Consider the following 23,644-nt stretch of genomic DNA (forward strand, 5'->3'; position numbering starts at 1 on the left):
CTTAGAGGAGGCCCGGCGTGGCAAGTCGACCAGTTAAATACACAAATTTGCTCTAATACTTAGTAAAAAAGTCGGCTGCGGCGCTATTTTCCATTTCAAAATATGTGTCTGTGTGATGTGATATGATGACTGATATAATTAAATGATAATTCATGCGTAGAATTTTATTTTATAATTATTTTTTATGTTTCTTGACTTACGAAATGGCTTTTTATCAAATATGGCGAAGGATTCCATGTTACCTGGGTACCGCAAAACGATGTCACGATCAGTGCTTCATAATATGCTGAGTGTCGACAACTCAATAAATCAACTGGGTTTATTTAAAAATCGCTAAAAATACACGGAATACCCTTAACCCTGGGGTGCCGTGGAAACCTCTTAGGGAACACTACTGTAGACAATCACACTGCCCTTAACGTTAGCGGTAGGTAGGGGGCCAGCTATAGGATGTGGGGCCCATGATGATAGGTATATATGTAATTTGAAGCATTTCAGAAGTATAGGTACTTATCAAAGAAATATCTTATATATAATTTAAAGTTTAAACAAGAACAGAGCACATATACAAACTGATAATAGACACCGAGTGCTTTTATTTATAACATCTATCCGTGCTCCTTATGTCACAACATCTAATATATAAAAATTAATATTTGTGTGTTTGTGTGTTTGTTTGTTCGTATTTAATGCGCAGCCATACCGTTCATCCGATTGCGATAAAACTTTGTAAACTTATTGCTTGCGCTTGCGGGAAGAGTATAGGCTATACTAATATATAAAAATGAATGTCTGTCTGTCTGTATGTCTGTCTGTCTGTGTGTCTGTCCCGTATGCGTTCCTATACCATTCATCCGATTGCAATGAAATTTTGGTAAGTGGTTGTATGCACACCCATGAAGGTTTCTGAATTAGAAAAATCATCATCTTCTTCTTCTTCTTCATTCTATTTTCTTTTATTCGTATGGTTCCTATACCATTCATCCGATTGCAATGAAATTTTGGTAAGTGGTTGTATGTACACCCATGAAGGTTTCTGAATTAGAAAAATCATCATCTTCTTCTTCATTCTATTTTCGTTTATTCGTATGGTTCCTATACCGTTCATCCGATTGCGATGAAACCTTCGTCAGTTGTTGTGTTAACACCCGCAAAGGTTTCTGAAACAGTACAACCATCTTCTTCTCCTTCTTCATTTTATCTTCTTTTATTCGTATGGTCCCTATACCATTCATCCGATTGCAATAAAACCTTCGTCAGTTGTTGTGTTAACACCCGCAAAGGTTTCTGAAATAGTACAACCATCTTCTTCTTCTTCTTCATTTTATCTTCTTTTATTTGTATGGTCCCTATACCATTCATCCGATTGCAATAAAACCTTCGTCAGTTGTTGTGGTAACACCCGCAATGGTTTTTGAATTAGTACAACCATCTTCTTCTTCTTCTTTTTCTTATATTATAAATTCTTCTATTTGTATGCGTTCCTATTCCATTCATCCGATTGCAATAAAATTTTCGTCAATAATTGTGCCAACACCCGCGAAGGTTTCTGAATTAGTACAACCATCTTCTCCTTCTTCTTCTTCTTCTTCATTCTATCTTCTTTTATTCGTATGGTTCCTATACCATTCATCCGATTGCGATGAAACCTTCGTCAGTTATTGTGGTAACACCCGCAATGGTCTTTGAATTAGTACAAGTATCTTCTTCTTCTTCCTTGGTTCCTATACCATTCATCCGATTGCAATGAAATTTTGGTAAGTGGTTGTATGCAGATCCATGAAGGTTTCTGAATTAGAAAAATCATCATTTTCTTCTTTTTCTTCATTCTATCTTCTTCTATTCGTATGCGTTCTTATACCATTCATCCAATTGCGATGAAAATTTGACCAGTTGTTGTGCGCAAGCCCGCGAAGGTTTCTGAATTAGTACAACCATCTTCTTCTATTCGTATGCGTTCCTATACCATTCATCCGATTGCAATGAAACTTTGGTGAGTTGTCGTGCGCACGCCTGCGAAGGTTTCTGAATTAGTAAAACTATCATCTTCTTCTTCTATTCGAATGCGTACCTACACCATTCATCCGATTGCAATGAAACTTTGGTGAGTTGTCGTGCGCATGCCCACGAAGATTTCTGAATTAGAAAATCATCTTCTTCTTCTATTCTTATGCGTTCCTATACCATTCATCCGATTGCAATGACATTTTGATCAAGTGTTGTGCCCTTGCCCGCAAAGGTTTCTGAATTAGTAAAATCATCTTTTTCTTCTTCTATTTGTATGCGTTCTTATGCCATTCATCCGATTGTGATGAAATTTTGACCAGTTGTTGTACGCACGCCCGCAAAGGTTTTTGAATTAGTACAACCATCTTCTTCTTCTTCTATTTGTATGCGTTCCTATACCATTAATCCGATTGCAATGAAACTTTGGTGAGTTGTCATGCGCATGCCAACGAAGATTTATGAATTAGAAAATCATCTTCTTCTACTATTCGTATGCGTTCCTATACCATTCATCCGATTGCGATGAAACTTTTGTCAGTTGTTGTGCGCATACCTGCGAAGGTTTTTAAATTATTATTATATAAAATACAAAGTTTGTTGTTTGTTTGTTCCATCCAATTTTGATTTTTTTTTTACTACATATTAATAACATTAATAACGTTTTCATATTTTGGATTCGATTTTAATTTAGTGTTCTAATGTTTGACCTTTACTCCTATTAGAATTATTTTCGTATTGCCATATTGTATTACACAGATATTTTAATATTAAAAAAATAATTACCTCTTATTATTTTTCAAATATCTAAGATAAATATAACCACGAAGCGACCCTGTGCGAAGCCGGGTACTTCAGCTAGTACTTAATAAAATAAACCTACATAATATACAATTTAATTTTTGACACCCCGGGGTTCGCCTACGTCACTGAACTAGTCGTCAACCCTGACGTTGTGTTATTAGGTTAGGTTAGGTTTTCATTCTTGAATTCATGAATTTTCCTAAAATTAGCTATGAAAATTGAATTAATGTTCATATTGAACCTAATAAAATTGGAGACCGTATAGTACCTATAAGGTTATCTCTTTCCGATAAAAAAGCTCACAGCGAACTGTGCCATGGTGAAATGTTTTACGTACAATTAACATTTAACCATTTTGAGTACCTATGTACCTATTACGTTTACGTTTTTGACGGGGTGGATTCTTACCATCGCAAACATTACCATTTGAACCGAATTTTCCAATTTAACTACGAACAGTAAGCTCTGTAGGTCGATTAGTTTGAACACACATTTCACGTAATGCCCGAAACGTATTATCTCGAATAGATTCATTACCGTTGTAATAAATTTTAACAATTCGTATATGCTGTACAACTGTGTGTATCTTTCCATGATGATTTCCCAAATAATACTGAACATAAATGTCAATTTTGGTGGGAATCAAGGGAGAAAATGGCTATTATGACGTTGTGAAAATCAATAGTACTAATTCGATAACCCTATAATAATAAAATATAAAGATAACCCACGCGCCCTTAATACACTTAGTATGTTTTTTTTATTTATAACAATAGAAACACTTCCGGTTTTCGTATTTATTCCGAGTTCACAGAGATAAATCAACAATAACAGATAATACTTCAAACGGTACCTATACGAAAACAGATTAACAAGATAAGATGACTCGCTCGACCAAATAACCAGACGAACTTGCCAAGGATTAGTTCAGGTAGGTATCACATTTGACAACTATAAATCACACTTATCACTAGAAACGTATCTCGGTAAGGTGCTTAGTTTCGAAATAGAGGACCTGTATGATCAAAAGGAAACGGAAGGCAATTGATGTCTTTGAGATGTGGTGTTGGCGTCGAATGCTTCGTATTTCTTGGACGGAGCACAGGACGAACCAGTCAATCATCCATTGACTGCAGATAAAGGAACGGCTCTCAACAATATGTCTGGGACGAATTCTGCAGTTTTTTTTGGACATATTGTCATATCGTCACATAACCTGGAGAGACTTGTGGTTTTGGGTGGCCTCCAGGGAAGTCGAAGCAGAGGAAGAGCGTCTGCGCGCTGGAGCGACCATCGAGAAGAATGGAAAGTCCTGATCGCTCAAAGGATGACAAAATTTAAAAGTGGTGACGATTCTCAGCCATGAGTGTACGACCACGAAGATGGTAAAAGGGTCAGAGCTAATCAAACTAAGCTAACTGGATGTAAGACTACTTTGTTACCACCACCCGGCATGTATGTACAGCCGTGGATATTCGGCCGCCTTTATGACGCTATAAACGTGTCTGAAAGAAGAGATTTTAAGTGCTCATTCTGTCCCGAAACGGAGCCGTACGGACTGATGCTACAACCAAGCACCGTAGTGCTTAAAGAAGTTAAGAAAGGAAGATAAAAATTATGGAGTTAACATAGAGTTAAATCCTAATCCGTCTACATAGCGCTAGCGCCACCTATGGGTCTCTTTTCGAAGTCACACCACTACATTAACAAATTACTTCCGCCACAATTGAATCACATTACAAAAGTTCACTGCATGTTTTCATTTGGTGATAGCCACTGGGTACGGTTCATTTTTCGCCCGTCCTTGGATGAGCTTTCTATCGCGCATAAAAATATTCGCACCGAACCTTGTACTAACGTCAAACCGTTCGGTACAAATTAATTATATTTTTGTCTACCTAACATCTCACAAATTATTTATGCATGTAATAGATTAATTTTATACAACTACCACCCACGTAAAAACATCTTCATAAACGGGCTTAATAATTTCCGATCTCGTGCTTGCATAACCACATAATACCTGTGTTTAACATCGACGTGGCCGTGACATACAGCCTTAAGGCATTCTAACGTGGTTTTTTTTCTATCTCCTATAATATTATTATACTTAACATTTTTCTTTAATATCTCGTAGGCCCGACGCAAATTGCCAATCACAATAGTTGTGCACAATATAACATCTTGACAGACGTTGCAGGCAAACGCATGAAGCACGACAGTGACAAAGGGTGGAAGTAGGCTGTGGAGATCCGACATAAATACTGCACTAAGCTCTGTCAGGCATACTTATTTATTTTAATTGAACCAAGAATACACATTGCAAATGGTGTTGATTTAAATCATAGGAATTAAACTCGATTATTTTTACACTGTGTGCATTTAGCATCGGTGTGTGTGCATAGTGCCTTTAAATTCAAATTCCATCAAGTACCCTCGGTCGATAGTAGTACCTAGGGATTCCAATCCCGGGATCCCGAGCTATTTTCGATACCTATGAATCCCGGGATTGATAAACATAATCCCGAAACTTTCGGGATTGATTTTTTTATCGATTTTTATGGAAAATAAAATAAAAACGAAAATATAACAGAAAAAATACTTTTAATAACAAATAACTACATTAGAAATAAACTGAGTTTGAATAAAGTTTGATTTATACCCATGTGTAAGTTGCCGATTCATTTTATTTTTTCACATAAATTAATAAAAATGATAAATATTGGAAAAAACAATACTTCGCACTTTTAACACAGTAATTCCACCATGCTCTCATACGTTTTACGGCAGTTTCATATTTGGCTGACTAATTAGGTTTATGAAGTGGAAAGGCTATAAGTACACCATGATTATTTGCTTTACTATTTTAAATCTTGCTAACCCATTCATTAAGGCTTTAATATCAGAAACAGCAATCTCATATTAAATTCACATTATTATTTATATTACAATATTATTTACTCCATTAAACTTATGTATTTTCAAGATTGAACGTAGATATACAATATTAACAATAAATGTCTTAAATAGTACCTATAAATTATACTAGATTTACGTTTGGCCGATTTTATCAATGTTACTAAATATAAAAAAATTATATTAACAATAGAAAAAAATGCCAATCCCGGGATCGTCAAATTGTAATCCCGAAATCCCAGGATCAGAATTTTGGCTAGGGATTGGATTCATACCTAATATTCAATTATTTGTGATACTGTTAATAATGAAGTTTTCTTGGGATTCATTTTTTGACGCCCAATATGGCAGAGCGGTTACGCGTCAGTCTTATGATGTCGTGGGTCCCGTGTTCGAATCTCGGGTGTTGCTAAAAAATCAAATCTTGTTTTTCAATGTGTGCTTGGACTCAAGAGTATAGACCTAATAGGTTGAGTAAGTGGCTAACATCCATTTCGCGTATTAAAAAAAATGTTAATACAAACCTCCATTCCGTGGAAGCCCACACAATCGTATTAGGATCGAGCATTGTTAAAAAAATATAAACCGTAAGAATGATAGTTGACCTTTCACATTTGATGAAAACCCTTTAAAAGTATTTATCAGGGAACACAAAATGAATGGGAACTGGGTATGACATTAACAGACTAACTCGAGTGTGGTAAAATATGAGATAAGCTCAAACACGTGTTAAAGAATATGTCATTACGTCTGTCTCATAATAAGTATGCATTAAAGTTTGTCACGTAAATGTAACGCGCTTTCAATATTTGTTGACAATCAGCGCACCTTTTCTACTTGGGTTTTATGGCCTTGCCGTCATAAAGCGCCCTGCTTTAAAACGTTGTTTGATCGGTTTATTTTGTAGTTTTTTTGCGTTTCGCCCATTATACATTTTTCATGTCACGTTGCGCTAGATAGGTAGGTACCTTACTAGTAATTCTGAAATTCATAGCAGACTGGTAAATCTCAAACGTTTCTAGTTTCTGCGTGTAACCACAACAATTAAGTAGATATCGTTAAAAAGGTCGAAATTTCAAAAGTAAGTATTATTCGTAGAAGAGTCATAACAACTTTTACTTTCCACACGGAATACAATATAAACCAGGGGTGGCCAAATGATGCTCGACCTCTGGGTCACGTCTAGACTTCTCTGCCGCTTCGAGTAGACATTAAATTAAGGATAGTACCATAGATAATGTGTAGACAAGTAAACAGGGGTGGATCGGTTAATTTAAATGGCCCACAATGATAATATAAATTGGTATATTAAAATCTACGACTCGATTTATTACTTGATAGCTGTTAACAATTATCACAAACACCTAACAGATTAATAATACGGAAATGCGAAAAACAGTCGCCATAGACCACAACGTTGAAGACAACTTTGGTTTAATACTTCTAATCTAATCAAAGCAATCGTTTCCGTGACTAATTTTAATGAATATGAACACACAGACGTAACCTGCGTTACGCCATGTATACCGTGACGTAAATAACGTTAGACGCCTTTGTGCTGAGCGTGTCCCGGAAGCAACTTCCCGAGATTCTGGATGGTGTGGCACTAGGAAAGGACTTTCTCGCCCGCTCGCCGTGAAATGCTGCAAACTTTTTGAAAATTACGAGTTTAAGTTTATTCCACATTTCTTCATTCCAGATTTAAGGCTATACTTCAGTTGAGGCATGGTCTAACAAGATCGTGGCTAGGCGATGCGCGGATTGTGCAAATGACGCGTGCCGAACGAAATATAATTTGTCATAAAAATCCAACATGCGTCCATTTAATGTTATGTTTATTGTTATATTACTAATAATAATAGTACATTCATTGACATGTTATCTTTTTTAAGTACATTCGTAAAGTTTTTTAGTCATCTTTACACGATTTAAGAATATTTTCATCCGACGCCATGACAAAACAAATCGACGTGCGCAGACTTCTACTGTCGGACTCCGATTGGCGAGGCCAGGCGACGAGTGGGAAATTTCGTCGCACCTACCGTTGAAAATTATTTGCCGTTTCACTGAAGTACGCTCTTAACCAATGCTTCAGCCTAACCCAGAAGCCAAACGACTTTTCATTATTTTTGCGTTCACTGTATGTTACTAAACTATACAGTGCAGGGGGGTTAATAATGATCCAGTCTGGGGAATAGGCGTGGCGGGTCAAACAGCTAAGATAAGATCTATGAACGAAGATAATAAAATATACATTTAAAAAATGTAATTATTTTATAAAATACAAATGATTGCAACCATAATTTATCAATAAATTAAATTCCTGCGAAGGCAATATGAACAAGGAGATTAAAGTCTTGTTAATTATCCAATATGGCGACGTGTCGCATGTTACTTGACTACCGCAAAAAGGGGTCGCGATCAGTACTACATAATATGATGCCGACTGCCGAAAACTCAATGATTTAGTGAATTTAATTAAAAATAATGGATAAATAATTACAAGATAAAAAGAACTTTTTATATACCACGTTTTTAAATTTTCTGATATAAACTTGACAATACTATAATATATTAATAATTTAGGACAAATAAAGCAATTGTCAACAAATCATTTTTTTGCTATTTTGCAACAAACAAACAAATACAGAATACTGAAATGTCATTTTGATTTCCATTGTAACGCACGTATATATTAATAATTTAGTTGCTAGGACCACCCCCTTAGCAACCAGTAATAGTTGATTGGATTACGGATTTCTTCCGAAATAACTTTTCATACAAAACAGAATTAACTGAAAATGAATTCAATTCTACTTAAAGGTGGCAAAAGTATTAAAAGAATGCATTGGCATCGTGTTATGATATATTGTAAAAGTTTCAAATGTCTAGCTAGTCGGGAAGTTACTTAAAAATGGATTGCAAGATTTGTACTGGACAAACAACCACCGGACAAACAAGAATACTATCTAATAAAAACGTTGCAAAATACACGGAATACCCTCAATTTTACCTCGCAGAATACCATTTGATAAACTACACTTAACCGTAGCGTTGGGTGGTAGGTAGTCATGATGCAGTGTAACAATAACAGGAAATATAAAAAAATAAATGACAAAATTGTAACATCGAGGTTTAAACACTTCAACAACATAAATATTCAATGGATTTAAGGGACAAAGCCCACCAAACGCGGCGAATCGGGGCGCTCACTAGGTAGTAGGCCCGTAAAGCGTGAATACAACCGAAATGACATTCCTTCCACCCACGCATTACCCTTCACCTATGTACCTAATAAGGAGCGCGAGAAGCACAAAATAATTATTAATATCAGCGCCTCTCATAACAAAGCAATAAAAATATTATTTTATTTCTCGGCGGCTTGTAATTCATATTCACGATGACATAATTCTACTAGCAATATATCGCATACCCAGCAACTAAGCAATGACTTTACTGTTATTAAAAGAATGTCAAGGCGCCCGTCTATCATCAACGCTTCCAGAAGCGGATAAATAAAAAAGCGCGCGTCCCTTGTCGCCGCTTTGACATATTTGAATAAGTAGTATTTTCGTTAATTCGTCCCGTTGAGAAGCCAAACAACGCGTGCGCCTCCACCTATTTGCTTTGAATTATGGGACAGGCAGGCGCAGCGCTTCGTCAAAGCCAGTGTACTCTGCCGTATTTGATTACGTTGTATTTTCGATGATTCACCGCGCCACTTGTGAAATTTTGCGCGAGCGCCCCACTCGCTGCGTTATGTGGATTTCACGCCTAAGGTTTCTGAAACACCTTAATGCGGTCCTAGCAAACCGGCATTTATTAATTCATTAATTCAAACAATAAAATTCCATAACAACGGGCTCCATTGAATTCTCTTCCCAATGTCAAAGTTCATTTAGCTCAACGATCATTATATCACCGAATTTGTTAGTTTATCGCTAAGCTCGGTATATTTAATATTATAAATGTAAAATATTTAAAGCTTCTACACAAATTCAATGTTAAAAAGTCACAAAACTAATAAAAATATTTTTATGGCATTATTATTTATATTTTCCCGTAACCAATGTCAATACAAAGTATATTATGTTTCATGGTGAATCTTTTAATTTATTAACACGACCCGCGATATTATACTCAATAATGGCCGATAGACTGAAACAACTCGAAGCATATTTTTAATTAAATAAATACGACTAGGTTTCGGTCTTCACCGTTCGTCGATGTCTCTTGTTTGTAATGTGAAAAAACGTAGCGCATGCAAACTAATCGACTGAGTATTTGCATGGATATTTTCTTCAGATGTAATGTGGGAAACTTTTAGAATGAAAGCTAAAAACCTCTCGAGCTGAATTTAAGGTGAATTTTTTTAAAGGAAAAAGATCCAAGCATATGTGAAAAATATATTTTTTTGAAGAAGTTCTAAAAATAATAAAAAAGATTATCTTGGAAACAAGTTTTTCAAAGTACTTATATATTTTTATATTATTAAAATCCATATAAAATCGTTGGTACAGCAATTTCGATGCAGTACATAATTGAATGTTTCCACCGTACCCAGTCAAGAATTGATTGGTAGAGAAAAACAGAACTTGAATAAACAGAACATAATATAACAGAACATGAAAAAACAGAACAGCCAGGGGAAAAATAAAACATTCATTTCGATAATCCGAATTCGATAATCATGCACAACTCCACAGAATTACATTGACTGCTGGCTAGATAATTACTTTTTAATTAACACATATAAATAGCATGCTAACTATATCGAATGGCCACCTAGTCTTTTCTCGCTGGGCGCGTCTTTGGCGTCCAATGTAGCTCATTATTTCACCCAAGCATTTTGAACATATTAGATTGATTAAGACGAGATATACCTAGCTCGCCGGCAACACCGAGTGGAGTCCCGTTTAATTGAGGCTTTGCAGCGATTAAGAATGCACAAATGATATTTGATTTTTTACGGCGTATTGAAAACCTGTGTTATACAGATATCACAATTTCAATATTAAATGTTATATTCTATATCTATATAAGGTCATAGTTCTATTTATCACTTCTGTTTTTTCATGTTGTGTTTCTTCGTGTTCTGTTTATTCATGGAACCATCTGTGTCTCCCAGTTAATTTCGTTGTAATTAGGTAGGACGACCGTAGCATAATAGGAATACATATATCGTCACCGTTCTGGCAGAAGACACTAATTCGAAAAATGACATATTGAGTTAGTTATACCAAAATGTTCTTTATTTCAAACTTTACCATCTGGAAACCTTCTTAATAAATAAACAGTCTTTATTTTAAAGTCATCCTTATTACGATTACTTAATAAACTCACATGATAAACCATTTCAAACATTTTAACAACTTCAAAGTCAAATTACTCAAAACTAGTATTCTCCAGTTAGTGTGTTCTGCCAGAACAGAGACGATATATAATTATCCCTGGACATAGAAGATCAGTGAGATTTGTAGTTCCGCAGATCGCCAGCAAGACAATCGCAACCATAATACAATAGTACCAAAGTCTACAGTGTAATCACTCTCTGCGTACCTACTAGAGTGCATGATGAATTAATATTCATATGGTTCCTTACCAGGCGGATGCGATAGATATACCTATTATTATGTACGTGAAAAAATCTACTGCGAACAATAAAAACAAAAATTAAAAAAAAAAACATGAAAATACTCGTGGTTAACTGAGATCGATATGCCAAGCCAAGACGCCGGCATTTGACGCGTTCGCATAATTAACGGCCCGACAAAGAGGCGTTGCGAAACCCGCGGGGGCCAGCATCCGAAAGGTCGTAAGCGGTCGCGCCGCGTTACGCAACATTGCGCCGAGTCCTCTCCGGCGAGAATTCAATATTGTAGAGATATCTGTGTATTCTGGGCCTATTGCGAAATCGCATTGTGTATAGATAGATGCCTATATATTAATATACATTTGGAGGAGACGTTTTCTAGAATTCGATTTGCACCTTTTGGATGTTGTACGGGGACAGAATGTGTTAGAAATGACAGATTTTAATATATTTATTGAATATCTTTGGTTTTCATGTTTCTCCAAGGCCGGAATGTTACTGCGACAACACAAACATATTATAGCACACCAAACCGAACCGCCCCGCACTATACCCGTTACGTCACGTGATCTTTGCGTGTTGACCTGTCATAGCAGTGGGTCTAATCTATACACAAGGCGGCTATCGACGGTATTTTATCATATTATAGTTTATCATAAATGCATTGAGGTATTATAATTGTTACAATAAGTTAGCCGTTTAAACTGTCATAACTGTATATCTCGCTCTAAAAGTTAAAACGGATCACTTTTTGACAGTTTATACGGTTAACTTACTGTAACAATTAACCGCCTCAATAAATAAATATGATAAACTACCGTCGATAGCCGGTTTGTGTATAGAATAGCTTCGCTGACACTATATCCCTGGCGCTATCGAGATTTTTTCACGTACATAATAATAGGTATATCTATCGCATCCGCCTGGCAAGGAACCAAATGAATATTAATTCATCATGCACTGTAGACTTAAGTACTATTGTATTATGGCTGCGAATATCTTGCTGGCGATCTGCGGAACTACAAATCGCACTGATCTTCCATGTCCAGGGATAATTTTATATATATATATATGTATTCCTATTATGCTAATTACAACGAAATTAACTGGTAGACACAGATGGTTCCATGAATAAACAGAACATAATATGACAAAACACAAAGAAACACAACATGAAAAAATAGAAGTGATAAATAGAACTATGACCTTTCAGGAAAAATATAACATTTAATATTGAAATTATTGTGATATCTGAAATTAAAAGCTTTTTTTCTGTTTCTTTTCACAATACACATTAGAAATAATACTGTTCATCTGCTTCCGCAAAGGTTTAGGCATTTTAATGTTAATAAAAATCGAAGCGATATCAAACACACACTGAATTATGGGCGCGGTAACAGTATGTAGTAACGGGAAAAGTAATTGAAGTTTTAGTTCCAGAAACGATCGTGGTGACGTAGAAGGCTTGATATAGAGTCGCGCTGTACACGTTTATCAATTTACATTATACATTATTCTTTCTTTCTTTTCTTTCGACCATGTCCGATCCTAATAGGATCATATGGGCCTCCACAGAGTAGAGGTTTGTATTGACAGATTTTGTTTTTTACGAGAAATGGATGTCAGCCACTTGCTCAACCTATTCGGTCCATACCCTGACACACACAAATCGAAAAACAATATGTGTACTTGCCAGACCCATGTTTCGAACCTGGGACCTACGGCGTTATAGTCCAAGATTATAATTAACTCAAATAGACGATAGTCAAAGGTGTTCATTTAGATTTGTGTGCGTGACTGTGTAATGTGCGTGTACTCTGTCCTGAGCCCCATCACGGACTGGGTTGTAGACTTTGAAACTAATGTCCTCAAATATGGCTTTATTCTCAAAGTTATAACGACGACGGTTGTAATAATGTAATATTGTTATTGTATTAACACATTCGATGTAATTATGCAATGTCGATTTCTAAGTTTCCGGGGCGCGATAGTCCGGGGCCGGCCTTGAACGAACAGTCTCGCCGATTAGCAGCCACGATCGTCGTGATCAATCATCAATCACTAAAAAAACTATTGCACACAACGATTCACATGGCAATCAAATCGTAGAACAGTGGTGTTCAACATTCGGATGGGGGTTACTGCGGCGCCGCAGGCTGTTTGAAAATTGTAATAATCCCGGAAAATCTTAATTCGGTATGTGACCTTTTTGTGAATTTTATATCTATCATATTGTCTGGACTTTTCTATTTCACTACAGACTGTCCAAGCATTGATTCATGTAATTACCTTAACGGATTTCTTCATCCCCATAGTTAATCGAATAATTATATATTCTTTTCTAGCGCCTGAATAGACATGATTTTCGGTACACTCTGTCCCCACGTAACAAACAAACACACATAACATCTCAAAGTATGCTGAAATGTCAAACAAATGTAAAACCACAACAAAGGCAAATTAAGTGTCAAAATCCCTTGCATAATACACGTAATATGATTATTTTCGAACACCTATTATGCCAGTGTTTAAAATGTTGAAATGTCACAAGTCAATCGGGTGATTGATACGATATTTTAAATCAAAATAGAGACCATTTTTGTAAGACAGTATATACACACTGTGGCTTTTACTGTCACGGAACCGAGCGAGCCCATTGTTAAAATATGAAACAGCATCTATTCTTGCATCAGTGCGATCATTCGAGACTTAAACTTAAAACATAGCCGTTGGATTAAGTCGATAAGTACTGGTAAAATTCATAAAAAAGTCACTCATCTACGACGATTAGGTTTATATTTAAGTAGAGGTTGTGATCGAGAATTCTCGGGAAATAATCAGAAAATGCCAATCTCGAGAAATCACCAATGAGGTTCTCGAGAAGTCGAGAAATTAACAAACAAATAACAAAAAAAGGTAGACGAAATTTCTTAAATCCAAAAAAAAGTTTTGACAAAATACGTAAAAAATGAAAAAAAAAATCTAAAAAAATTTAAGTTTTTAAATTAATTTAAACCCTGCGAAAACCAAGCCATAATAGATAATAGTTAAAAAATACTCGTCTAATCTAAAATTATGCAATTAAACCATGTATAACTTTGGATATTTTATAGATAGAATATTATTTTTTATCTATTATAGTTTGGTTTAGGCAGAGCTTAGTGAATTTAATAAAATGAACCAACAATTAATAGGTATATGTTAATATGTATTCTTAATCCAACGAAAACAAATAAGTATGAATGAAAAAGTGTGCACAATTTTGTCGTATCGCCAAAAGTATAAGTACCAAAACTATTATGGTTTGAACATATATTATTTTGAAAAAAACACTTTCTGATAGAGTATATAATAACCAATAGAAAAAATCTTTTTTGAAGTAAGTCACCCCGACGGGGAATCGAACCCTGTATCTCCCGAGTATACGCCTCATCCGTCGCATTAAGCCATTATGCTACGGCGTGACATACTAATAGCGAACAAATTTTAACTATTGGTCAATTTCTATACCTACCCATCAGCGTGCCTTCCAAATCAGCTCATTTTTTCATAATTTTTTTCAAAAAAGATTTTTTCTATTGGTTATTATAGATATACTCTATCAGAAAGTGTTTTTTTCAAAATAATATATGTTCAATAATCAGAATGATATATTCTTAAATCTTGTGAATTATTCGTTGAATAAAAGAAATAGTTAATTATATTATGGTTTGGTTTAGGCAGGGTATAATTGATTTAAAAAAAACTAACCAACACCATCTGTAAATTGTAGTCGTAGTTCAAAAAAAAACAAAACACGTATGACCAACAAAGTTTAATATTATGCACTATTTATGGCGGATCTTAACACCCTACCTCCACCCTTCGCTACTGTAATTCAGGGTCTTAAAGGCATGGGAAGAAGAAGATTTTCCTGGCTGTGCAAATTGGCAATCTGCTAATGCAATTTTGACAAAAAAAATCGGTGGAAGACTACACCAAAAGAACATGAGTCGTACATGCATAGTGCATGCGTAGTCGCAATGGCCATCGTATTACATCGAAGTGAGATCGAGTTCTCAGCGCGAACTGGTAGTTATATTACAACATAACAACGACATCACTTAACTGAAAACAGCAATAATTAATAATTCGAGTTTTTTCGTGTGATTGATCGATTTTGAAACATCTAAAATGCCAGTGTTGAGATGCAGTCGAATTTAGCACTTGCGCGCGTGTTATTAAATATTATTTTCACGCGAAAAGTGTTATTAATGTGTTATTTCTCGCAATCCATCATGGAGAGAAGATCAACATGACCTGCGTTCTAATTTCAAATGATGTTCCAACGACATAAGAAATAAACACATTGTTTTAAAAACCATATTATTAAAATTACTTGACTTTAAATGAATTGCAATCAGTGTGACACAAGGACGCTTAATGTAAAAGAAATCCATAAACTACGAGTAGCATAATTAGAGCATAAGCCGGCTCTCACATCTAAGCTCGCCTCGTCTGACGACGACCCGGTGTTGCATAAGAAAACCGCGCAAATCCACCTAGCGACAGTCGCACGTAACCTTCGAAACGTATATATTATATTTGGATACGGTGATCGGCGGACCGGTATAGGAATGACCAATTCGTAGGTGTTTGTATGCGACCTAGCGTCTTAGCGCTTCTAGCGAGCCCTAGAAGCATGCAACTTGTCGATTGCAACAACAGATTTTTTTAATACTAAACAGTCGCATTCGATCAATCTTCGGAACTCCATTTGGCAACGTGTCTTTTGTGAAGAACGATGACATCACATCGACGTATTCGATACTTTGCAGGCGAGACGTGTCTTGATGTGAGAGCCGACGAAGGGGTATAACGTGAACATACTAAAAATAAACCAATGGACAAGGAGGCTGACAAAAGGTCGAACAACTAAACATATTTTTCGAAGGCTAACTAACATCAGTAAAAAAAAAAAGTTTCAAATAATTCTCAGAGCCTGTTTTAATGGCTAAATCAAAATGGCCGCTGTCATAAAACGCAGCACATATCCTTTTTGATATGCGACATGCGACCAAACATATTGTTAAAATAAATATAATGTAATATTGTAAATTTATCCGCTATATTTCCGGGTCGAGGGTATAATAGACGCAATAAACCCACGTTAGTTTTTAATTATGTTTAATTATAAATCAAAATAATATGATCTGTTGATGTAGGTAATTGTCAATCCTTGTATATATATATTAAAAAAAAAATAGAATCATGAATTTAAATCTCATCTGGTGGGTATATGCCTAATAGAGGAATGTATAACGTGAAGTCCACAGAACAGATTAATAAATATAATTCAGGTAGGCTATATGCCTCTCAGTACACTACATTTTGAAGCAGGATTTTGAATGTGAGTGTCGTACGTACAATAGCATGTGTTGCAACCTTCAAATACACCAATATTGAATGAGCGTCAGTGCATGAACCGAGAGCAGTTGTCAGAACGAAGGACAAGCTTGGAATAACGTATTCTTGACAAGTGTGATAAGTTTATCCATTATTCTTCCACACTCGAGATCGGTTGCCTGTTATTCCACACCCGTTAGGTTAGGTTCAGTTCCCATTAATTTTGTGTTTCCTGATGAAGTCGTAAGCGTACGATTACAGTATATTATATCTGTGGTTTTATTTACAGCGCTCGAAATGGGAAATTTTACGAACCGGAGCGCTCAATAATTTTCCGAAAATACCAACATTGTTAGGTACATATCTAATTATGTATATATATATATATATTAATAAAAAGTGTGTTAGATTTATTGTTATATGATATAAATTAATTTTTCTACGAGATGGAGCGATAATTTTGTGGACTTCATGAACCGGAACGGTGCTCCGGTGCGCTCCGGTCCATTTCGAGCCCTGGGTTTTAACTGTCAACGGTTTTTTCGCATAAATTTGAATTGTTACTAGAGACTTGACTTACTGTGCACAGGTGCCAATGCAATGACAATAATAAACATATTATTCTATTCTAAATTGGAGACTATTTTAAGTTCCTGGCACGGTGTTTTCATACGATGTCCTTCCAAATCTGTTATCTTATTTATTAGTGTTGATATCAATTTGAAATCATCACCAATATGATATGGTCGGTTAAACTTGATTTCACGATTTTTTTCTATTATTATTTATATTGTTTAATCTTTTGTGGTGTCTCACAACGTAAGTCCATGATTGGATACATCAGGATAGGAGCATATAACATCATATCATTGTATAATTCCTATTATTCCTACGCGAATGTTTTCTGTAAACGAGACCAGGGCAGAATAAAAACATCCTGCCTCAAAAAACCCTGAAACTGGCTTATAATAAATAGATTTCCTTGTCATCAATGTAGATGGGTGGAAATATGCTATTTAAGATCCGACATAAATAGTACACACTAAACTTTGTCCGCCATACTTATTTGTTTTCACTGAACTAAGAATACAATTTGCAGATGGTGCTGGTTAGTTTTTAAAATTCAATTAAACACTGCCTAACCAAACCATAATAGATTATGTAAGTATAGAATAAAAATACTGCACACTTTTTCAGTAATAAGTACTTATTTGTTTGCGTTGAATTAAAGATACATTTATTACAGATGGTTATATAATTTTTTTATAAAATCATTAAGCTCTGCCTAAACCAAACCATAATAGATAGACGAATATTTTTTGACTATTATCTATTATGGCTTGGTTTAGGCAGCGTTTAATCGATTTTTACCACGGTTTTCTTCTCGTATTCTTGTTTGTCCGGTGGTTGTTTATCCAGTACAAATCTTGCAATCGATTTTTAACTAACTTCACGAATAGCTGGACATTTGAAACTTTTAGAATATATCAGAACACGATGCCAACGCATTCTTTTAATACTTTTGGCCATCTTTAAGTATAATTGAATTCATTTTCAGTTAAATAAAGTATGAAAAGTTATTTCGGAAGAAATCCGTAATCCAATCTACTATTACTGGTTGCTAAGGGGATGGTCCTAGCAACTAAATTATTAATATACACGTGCGTTACTATGGAAATCAAAATGACATTTCAGTATTCTATATTTTGTTTGTTTGTTGCAAAATAGCAAAAAAATGATTTGTTGACAATTACCTTATTTGTCCTAAATTATTAATACATAGAATTGTCAAGTTTATATGATTCAACAGAAAATATAAAAAGTTCTTTTTATCTTGTAATTATTAAAACTAAACAGCACTATCTGCAAGTTGTATTTTTAGTTCAATGAAAACAAATAAGTATGACTGATAAAGTCTAGTGTCCACTATTTATGTCATACCTTAACAGCCTACCTCCACCCGTCACAACTGCTTATCATACATGATTTTTCTTGTCAATATCTGTACATAAATAATAGGTAGTGGATTGCCTTTTAGGTGAAGTTATAACAAGGTTTAAATCGATAGTGTGGAGAAATGTGGAATAACCTTAACACGTGTTAAAGAATATGTTATATTCATAATATTGGTAATACTTGAGAACCCTCCGCCTGCTGTGTTTCTTGCGATTTATGGCCTGACTATTATAAAGTAATAGACCGAATCCATCGTCAAAGCATTGGTCATTAATCTGATCTGCGATCTGTACATGTAATAGATTATATAATTATTGACCGATTGATCAAATATAAAATAATGTAAGTAGAATGCTATGCGATGTCTATAATTTATTGATATCACAAGGACTCCCCGTATTAATACATAACAAAGCTTTATTTCACTTAAGCAAAAACAAAAAAAAACTCAGTCTGATAAAACGGCTCATTAGCAGTTTACAATATCCATAACATTGGGTTACGTAGACTGTTTAAAAAAAAAAAAAAAAAAACACAAGTAACTAAACACAATTTTAACAAACAAAAAATGGCTCTTCTTCCTACACACAAGAATATTAGGCCTTCATGTTTTTACAACACGAAATACACGAATCGAACAGGGAGGGAGTCAGGACGGGCCCAGTATAAAAGCGAGAGGTCGTGCTTCAAAATACACAGTTCATCTTAAATTTGTGAACCTAACACAACGCAAAAATGGTCAGTACAATTCATTATAATAACAAAAACTCAACTAGTTAATTTGGTGTTAAACGTTATTTACAAATTAACTGCTGTACGCTTTTCTAACGGCACGATTAAATACATTGCGTACAATTAACTATACATCACCAACGAATTGGTTAAATAACTTTTATACTAACTGTAGTACCCGGCTTCGCACGAGGTCGCTTTATTTACCTTAGTTAACATCACAATCAATATTGAAATATCAACTGTGTAAAATTAAAATCGAATCCAAAATATGCAAACTTTCTCTTGATCTGTCGTCAAAATTCATAATTGACATTGACAGGAAAGATAATTGAAACAAACCAATATTGCATATTTTGTTTTATATTATGTTGTAGATATCAGTTGGGGACAAGTAGAAAAATTAAATCAAACAAATATATCGTCACAACAATACTACAAGTAGATAACTCTGATTTGGTCATTGATGGGGAAATAAAATTTAAACCTTACATGATTAACACAAATCTAGGCTAAAATTATTATTATTAAAAATAGAAATGAAAAATTGTGCTTGTCTAATTGGGAACAATTAAATAATGTTCAATTGTATCATAAATTATTGTAAATATAGGTATTATTTTATTTATTTAATGCATTTATTAAATGAAAAATTAACACAGTTCCTATTAACTTCTGAATTACCTAGTTTTATCATTTTGTAGAGAAGGAAATGTAGAATCATATTCAATATCTCAAAGCAGTGAAAATCAAGTTATCTAGTTGTAGTATTGAGGTGACGATATATTCTTTTGACCATGCCCGATCCTAATACGATCATATTAAGGGCATTCACAGAGTGGACGTTTGTATAAACAGATTTTTGTTTTTACGAGTAATTAACGTTATGCAACCTATAATAGGTCCATATTCTGGCTCCAAACACAAACTGAAAACAATATAATATTGTGTATTTGCCACACCGAGGATTCAAACATGGTATCCACGGCATTATAAGCAGACGCATAAAAGTCGTTTATAAATTTATAAAATTGTGATCAACGTAAACTACTGTATTATTTCTATTCATAAGTAAAAACATTATATACAAGTTGCAACATTATGTAAGTACTGTACGTTTCTCTAAAGTAATGATTTTTTGTTGACAAAACAACCCTAAAAATAAATCAATCATCACCCAATTAATTAAATAATTCATTATGTACATTATAGTAGATAACACCTATGATTACCTTAATTTCTAACTTAACCTAACACTACGCAAAAATGTTCAGTATAAATAAAGCATTGGTGTAGTTAATTTGATGTTGTTTATATAGTGAATCAAAAGCTTACTATACGTTTTTCAAAAGGCACGATTTCTTATTGACGAAACAGTGCTAAAAATAATCCACCAACGTCCACTTAATTAGAGACATTTTGTGCTTTATAGTAGATGATATTATCACCTAATTTCTAACCCAACACAACGCCCTCGTGGTCCAGTGCAAAAGGCGCAGGCTCTCACCCGGGGTATATGAGGGCCACGTGGACTGTCGTACTATTAAAAAGAATATAATATAATGTGTAATTCATACTGTAGCATAAAAAAAAACTTGAATTATATTTATTGTAAGCATGGTTTCTTGTCGTCAAAAGCGAGCAATGGTTATTGATGGCGCCATGCAATTAAAATTAGTGGAAAATAATAAAAACCAGCACGCTTCAATGCTAAACGTTAAAAAATAATCGCTTAGTATCAGTTTATCATGTAGAATTATCATATCATATATAATTTACGTCAGTGGTGAACATTGAATTATATTCCCTTAGTAACGAGTTTATTTTTAATTCTTTTTAATATACAACATGCCTATGTAGCCCGATGGGAAACGATCACAGAAAACATCGAGACTTTGATAAAATCACATCTTAATCACATGTATTGATGAATATCAAAATCTGTTTCCAGAAATTCCTGCTAGCTTTCCTGATGGTGGCATTCGTGTCAGCCGATGTCTCCCACATCCTGAACAAAGGAGGCCCAGACGCTGACGCGCCAATCCTCAAGCAGAGCCTCGACATCGGAGTCGATGGATCTTACCAGTTCAACTACGAAACCGGAAACGGAATCGCTGCCCAGGAACAAGGATCCCTCCAGAACATCGGAAAGGTATGTAAAAGACAATAAATATTATGACTGTGATTCATCCATTCATTATGTCATAATCACAAGTGATCACAATAGTAACATACTGTACGACTGGGACTAGAAAAGCCATAAATATTGCATTCCGGATACTGTGCTTTGAAATAACACCTAAGTCAGCGATTTCCAAACTGGGAGACGCGAAGTGTTGCAAAGGGAGGCGCGAAAAGTTTAACACAAATGTAGCCACAGGTTTGCAGTTTGCAAATGCATTGTTTATAAAGAGCCTGGGGGCCCGGGCATAACAGACATCACAAATTTAGTGTAATAGTTTTAAAGAAAGTCGCCTGCGGCGCTACTTTGTTTCAAGACTATTAAAAATTTTAATATATAGTTGTGCATTGTAATTTGATGTGACACCTATATGATGATTCCTATAGATACTTAAATGATAACATCCGTATATAATTTAGGAAACACTACTTTAGAGTACCACACTACCCTTAACCTCAGCGATAGGTAGGTGGGCCCGCTTCAGGATGTGGGGCCCATGATAGAGTCCATTTGTCAATGAACGATGATGAATTTGAATTGACTACTATTGAAATTGATTGTGCTGTTGTGCGTGTAGTACATTCATGTCTCCCTACACATTTAAAATAATTTATTGAATGAGTTATGTTTATTCATTGATTAATATTCAAACACTGTGGTAGATATATGGTTTTCCACGAATCTTGTTGTATGTAGGACTTTGTCAAAAGTATTTTTATCTATATACTGACACGATGTTGTTAATTTTGATTTGTTTGTAGGAAAATGAAGCCCAGGCCGTACAAGGAAACGCACAATGGACCGCACCCGATGGCACACCAATCCAGCTGTCTTACGTCGCTGACGAGAACGGATACCAGCCACAGGTAAAGAAGAAGACAATCGTACAGTTATATCTATTAAGTATACAAAAACGTTCCAACTGAAAAGGACCTGTGGATTAACATGTAAATCGGCTGCAATAAATTTTAAGATTCATGTGTCGCAAACTTTTTATACATCAATATAGCATTGTTTTAGAACTATTTTAATTGGGTACAGAATCGCGACTACTACGTTCGACGTAGCATAGACAACCTAATATCTTTTTGCAGCAATTTTGATCGTGGGCTTAATTATTGCAATTGCAAAGGGTGGAGGTAGGCTGGTAAGATCCATTTAAAGATGGTGTTGGTTAGTTTTTAAAACTCAATGAAACCCTGCGAAAACTAAGCCTATATTAGTCAAAAAATACTCGTATACTGTCGTATCGCCCAAAGTATACTAAACCTATTATGGTTTGGTTTATGCAGGGTTTAATTGATTTTTAAAAACTAACCAACACTATCTGTAAATAAATTGTAGTCTAAGTTCAATAAAAACAAATACGTATGACTAACAAAGTGTAATGTGCACTATTTATGGCGGATCTAAACAGCCTACCTTTACCCTTCGCTACTGATAACACACATTAAGAACTTAAGACAGTCTAAGCTTGCACTTGAAAAAGAAAGCATATCAATGAATATTTGTTCTAACATGAAAATAATGAAAAAAAACAATAACTTTAAATGTATTCCTTTAAATGTCACGCGTGTGACAGCTGTCGCTTTAGTCGCAGCTGGGCGAATTTACTATTGCACGATAATCTACTTCTGTTTCTCCAATCTTGGCTTGCTACAAAGACTATATTTAATCTAAAAATGGACATTATTTCAAACGTGTGTATACTAATAGCGAATGTTTTTTTCTTGTTACAGGGTGCCCATCTCCCAACTCCTCCCCCCGTCCCAGAAGCCATCCTGAAGGCTCTCGAGTACATCAGACAACACCCCCCAAAGCCCGACACCCGTCGTTAAGTGACCACGTCAACACCTCACCTAGTCAATTAAAATATGTATAGATTATAACATCACGGTCACCACGCGCAACGATCGCCACAGCAAACATATCAATATGTCATCCATCGGCCGTGGTGACCTCACAGACCCCAGCTGGCTTCTCTAAATTGACATCGAAGATCATAATATATTTTCGGTACACCGCGATCCAGATCCCAAACCTTTTATACTGCACACCTGTTATATTTCTAT

At 35.1% G+C, this 23,644-nt stretch overlaps 2 protein-coding genes across 3 annotated transcripts in view; one reads left to right on the forward strand and one right to left on the reverse strand.

Moving 5' to 3' along the window:
- The window catches only part of alpha-Cat (catenin alpha), a 119,132-nt gene that overhangs the window by 32,660 nt on the left and 62,828 nt on the right, over positions 1 to 23,644 (reverse strand). The window lies entirely within an intron of this gene.
- Positions 19,361 to 23,546, forward strand: LOC147076863 (larval cuticle protein LCP-17-like). Its single transcript, XM_085940537.1, has 4 exons — positions 19,361 to 19,396; positions 21,342 to 21,542; positions 22,334 to 22,438; positions 23,312 to 23,546. Exons 1-4 carry the CDS (start codon positions 19,394 to 19,396, stop codon positions 23,408 to 23,410), a joined length of 408 nt encoding a protein of 135 aa, XP_085796663.1. The 5' UTR covers positions 19,361 to 19,393; the 3' UTR covers positions 23,411 to 23,546.

This window comes from Rhyacophila brunnea, unplaced genomic scaffold (genome assembly GCF_057557595.1).
Source record: "Rhyacophila brunnea isolate RB1 unplaced genomic scaffold, BYU_Rbru_1.0 scaffold_13, whole genome shotgun sequence".
NCBI classification, from domain to species: domain Eukaryota; kingdom Metazoa; phylum Arthropoda; class Insecta; order Trichoptera; family Rhyacophilidae; genus Rhyacophila; species Rhyacophila brunnea.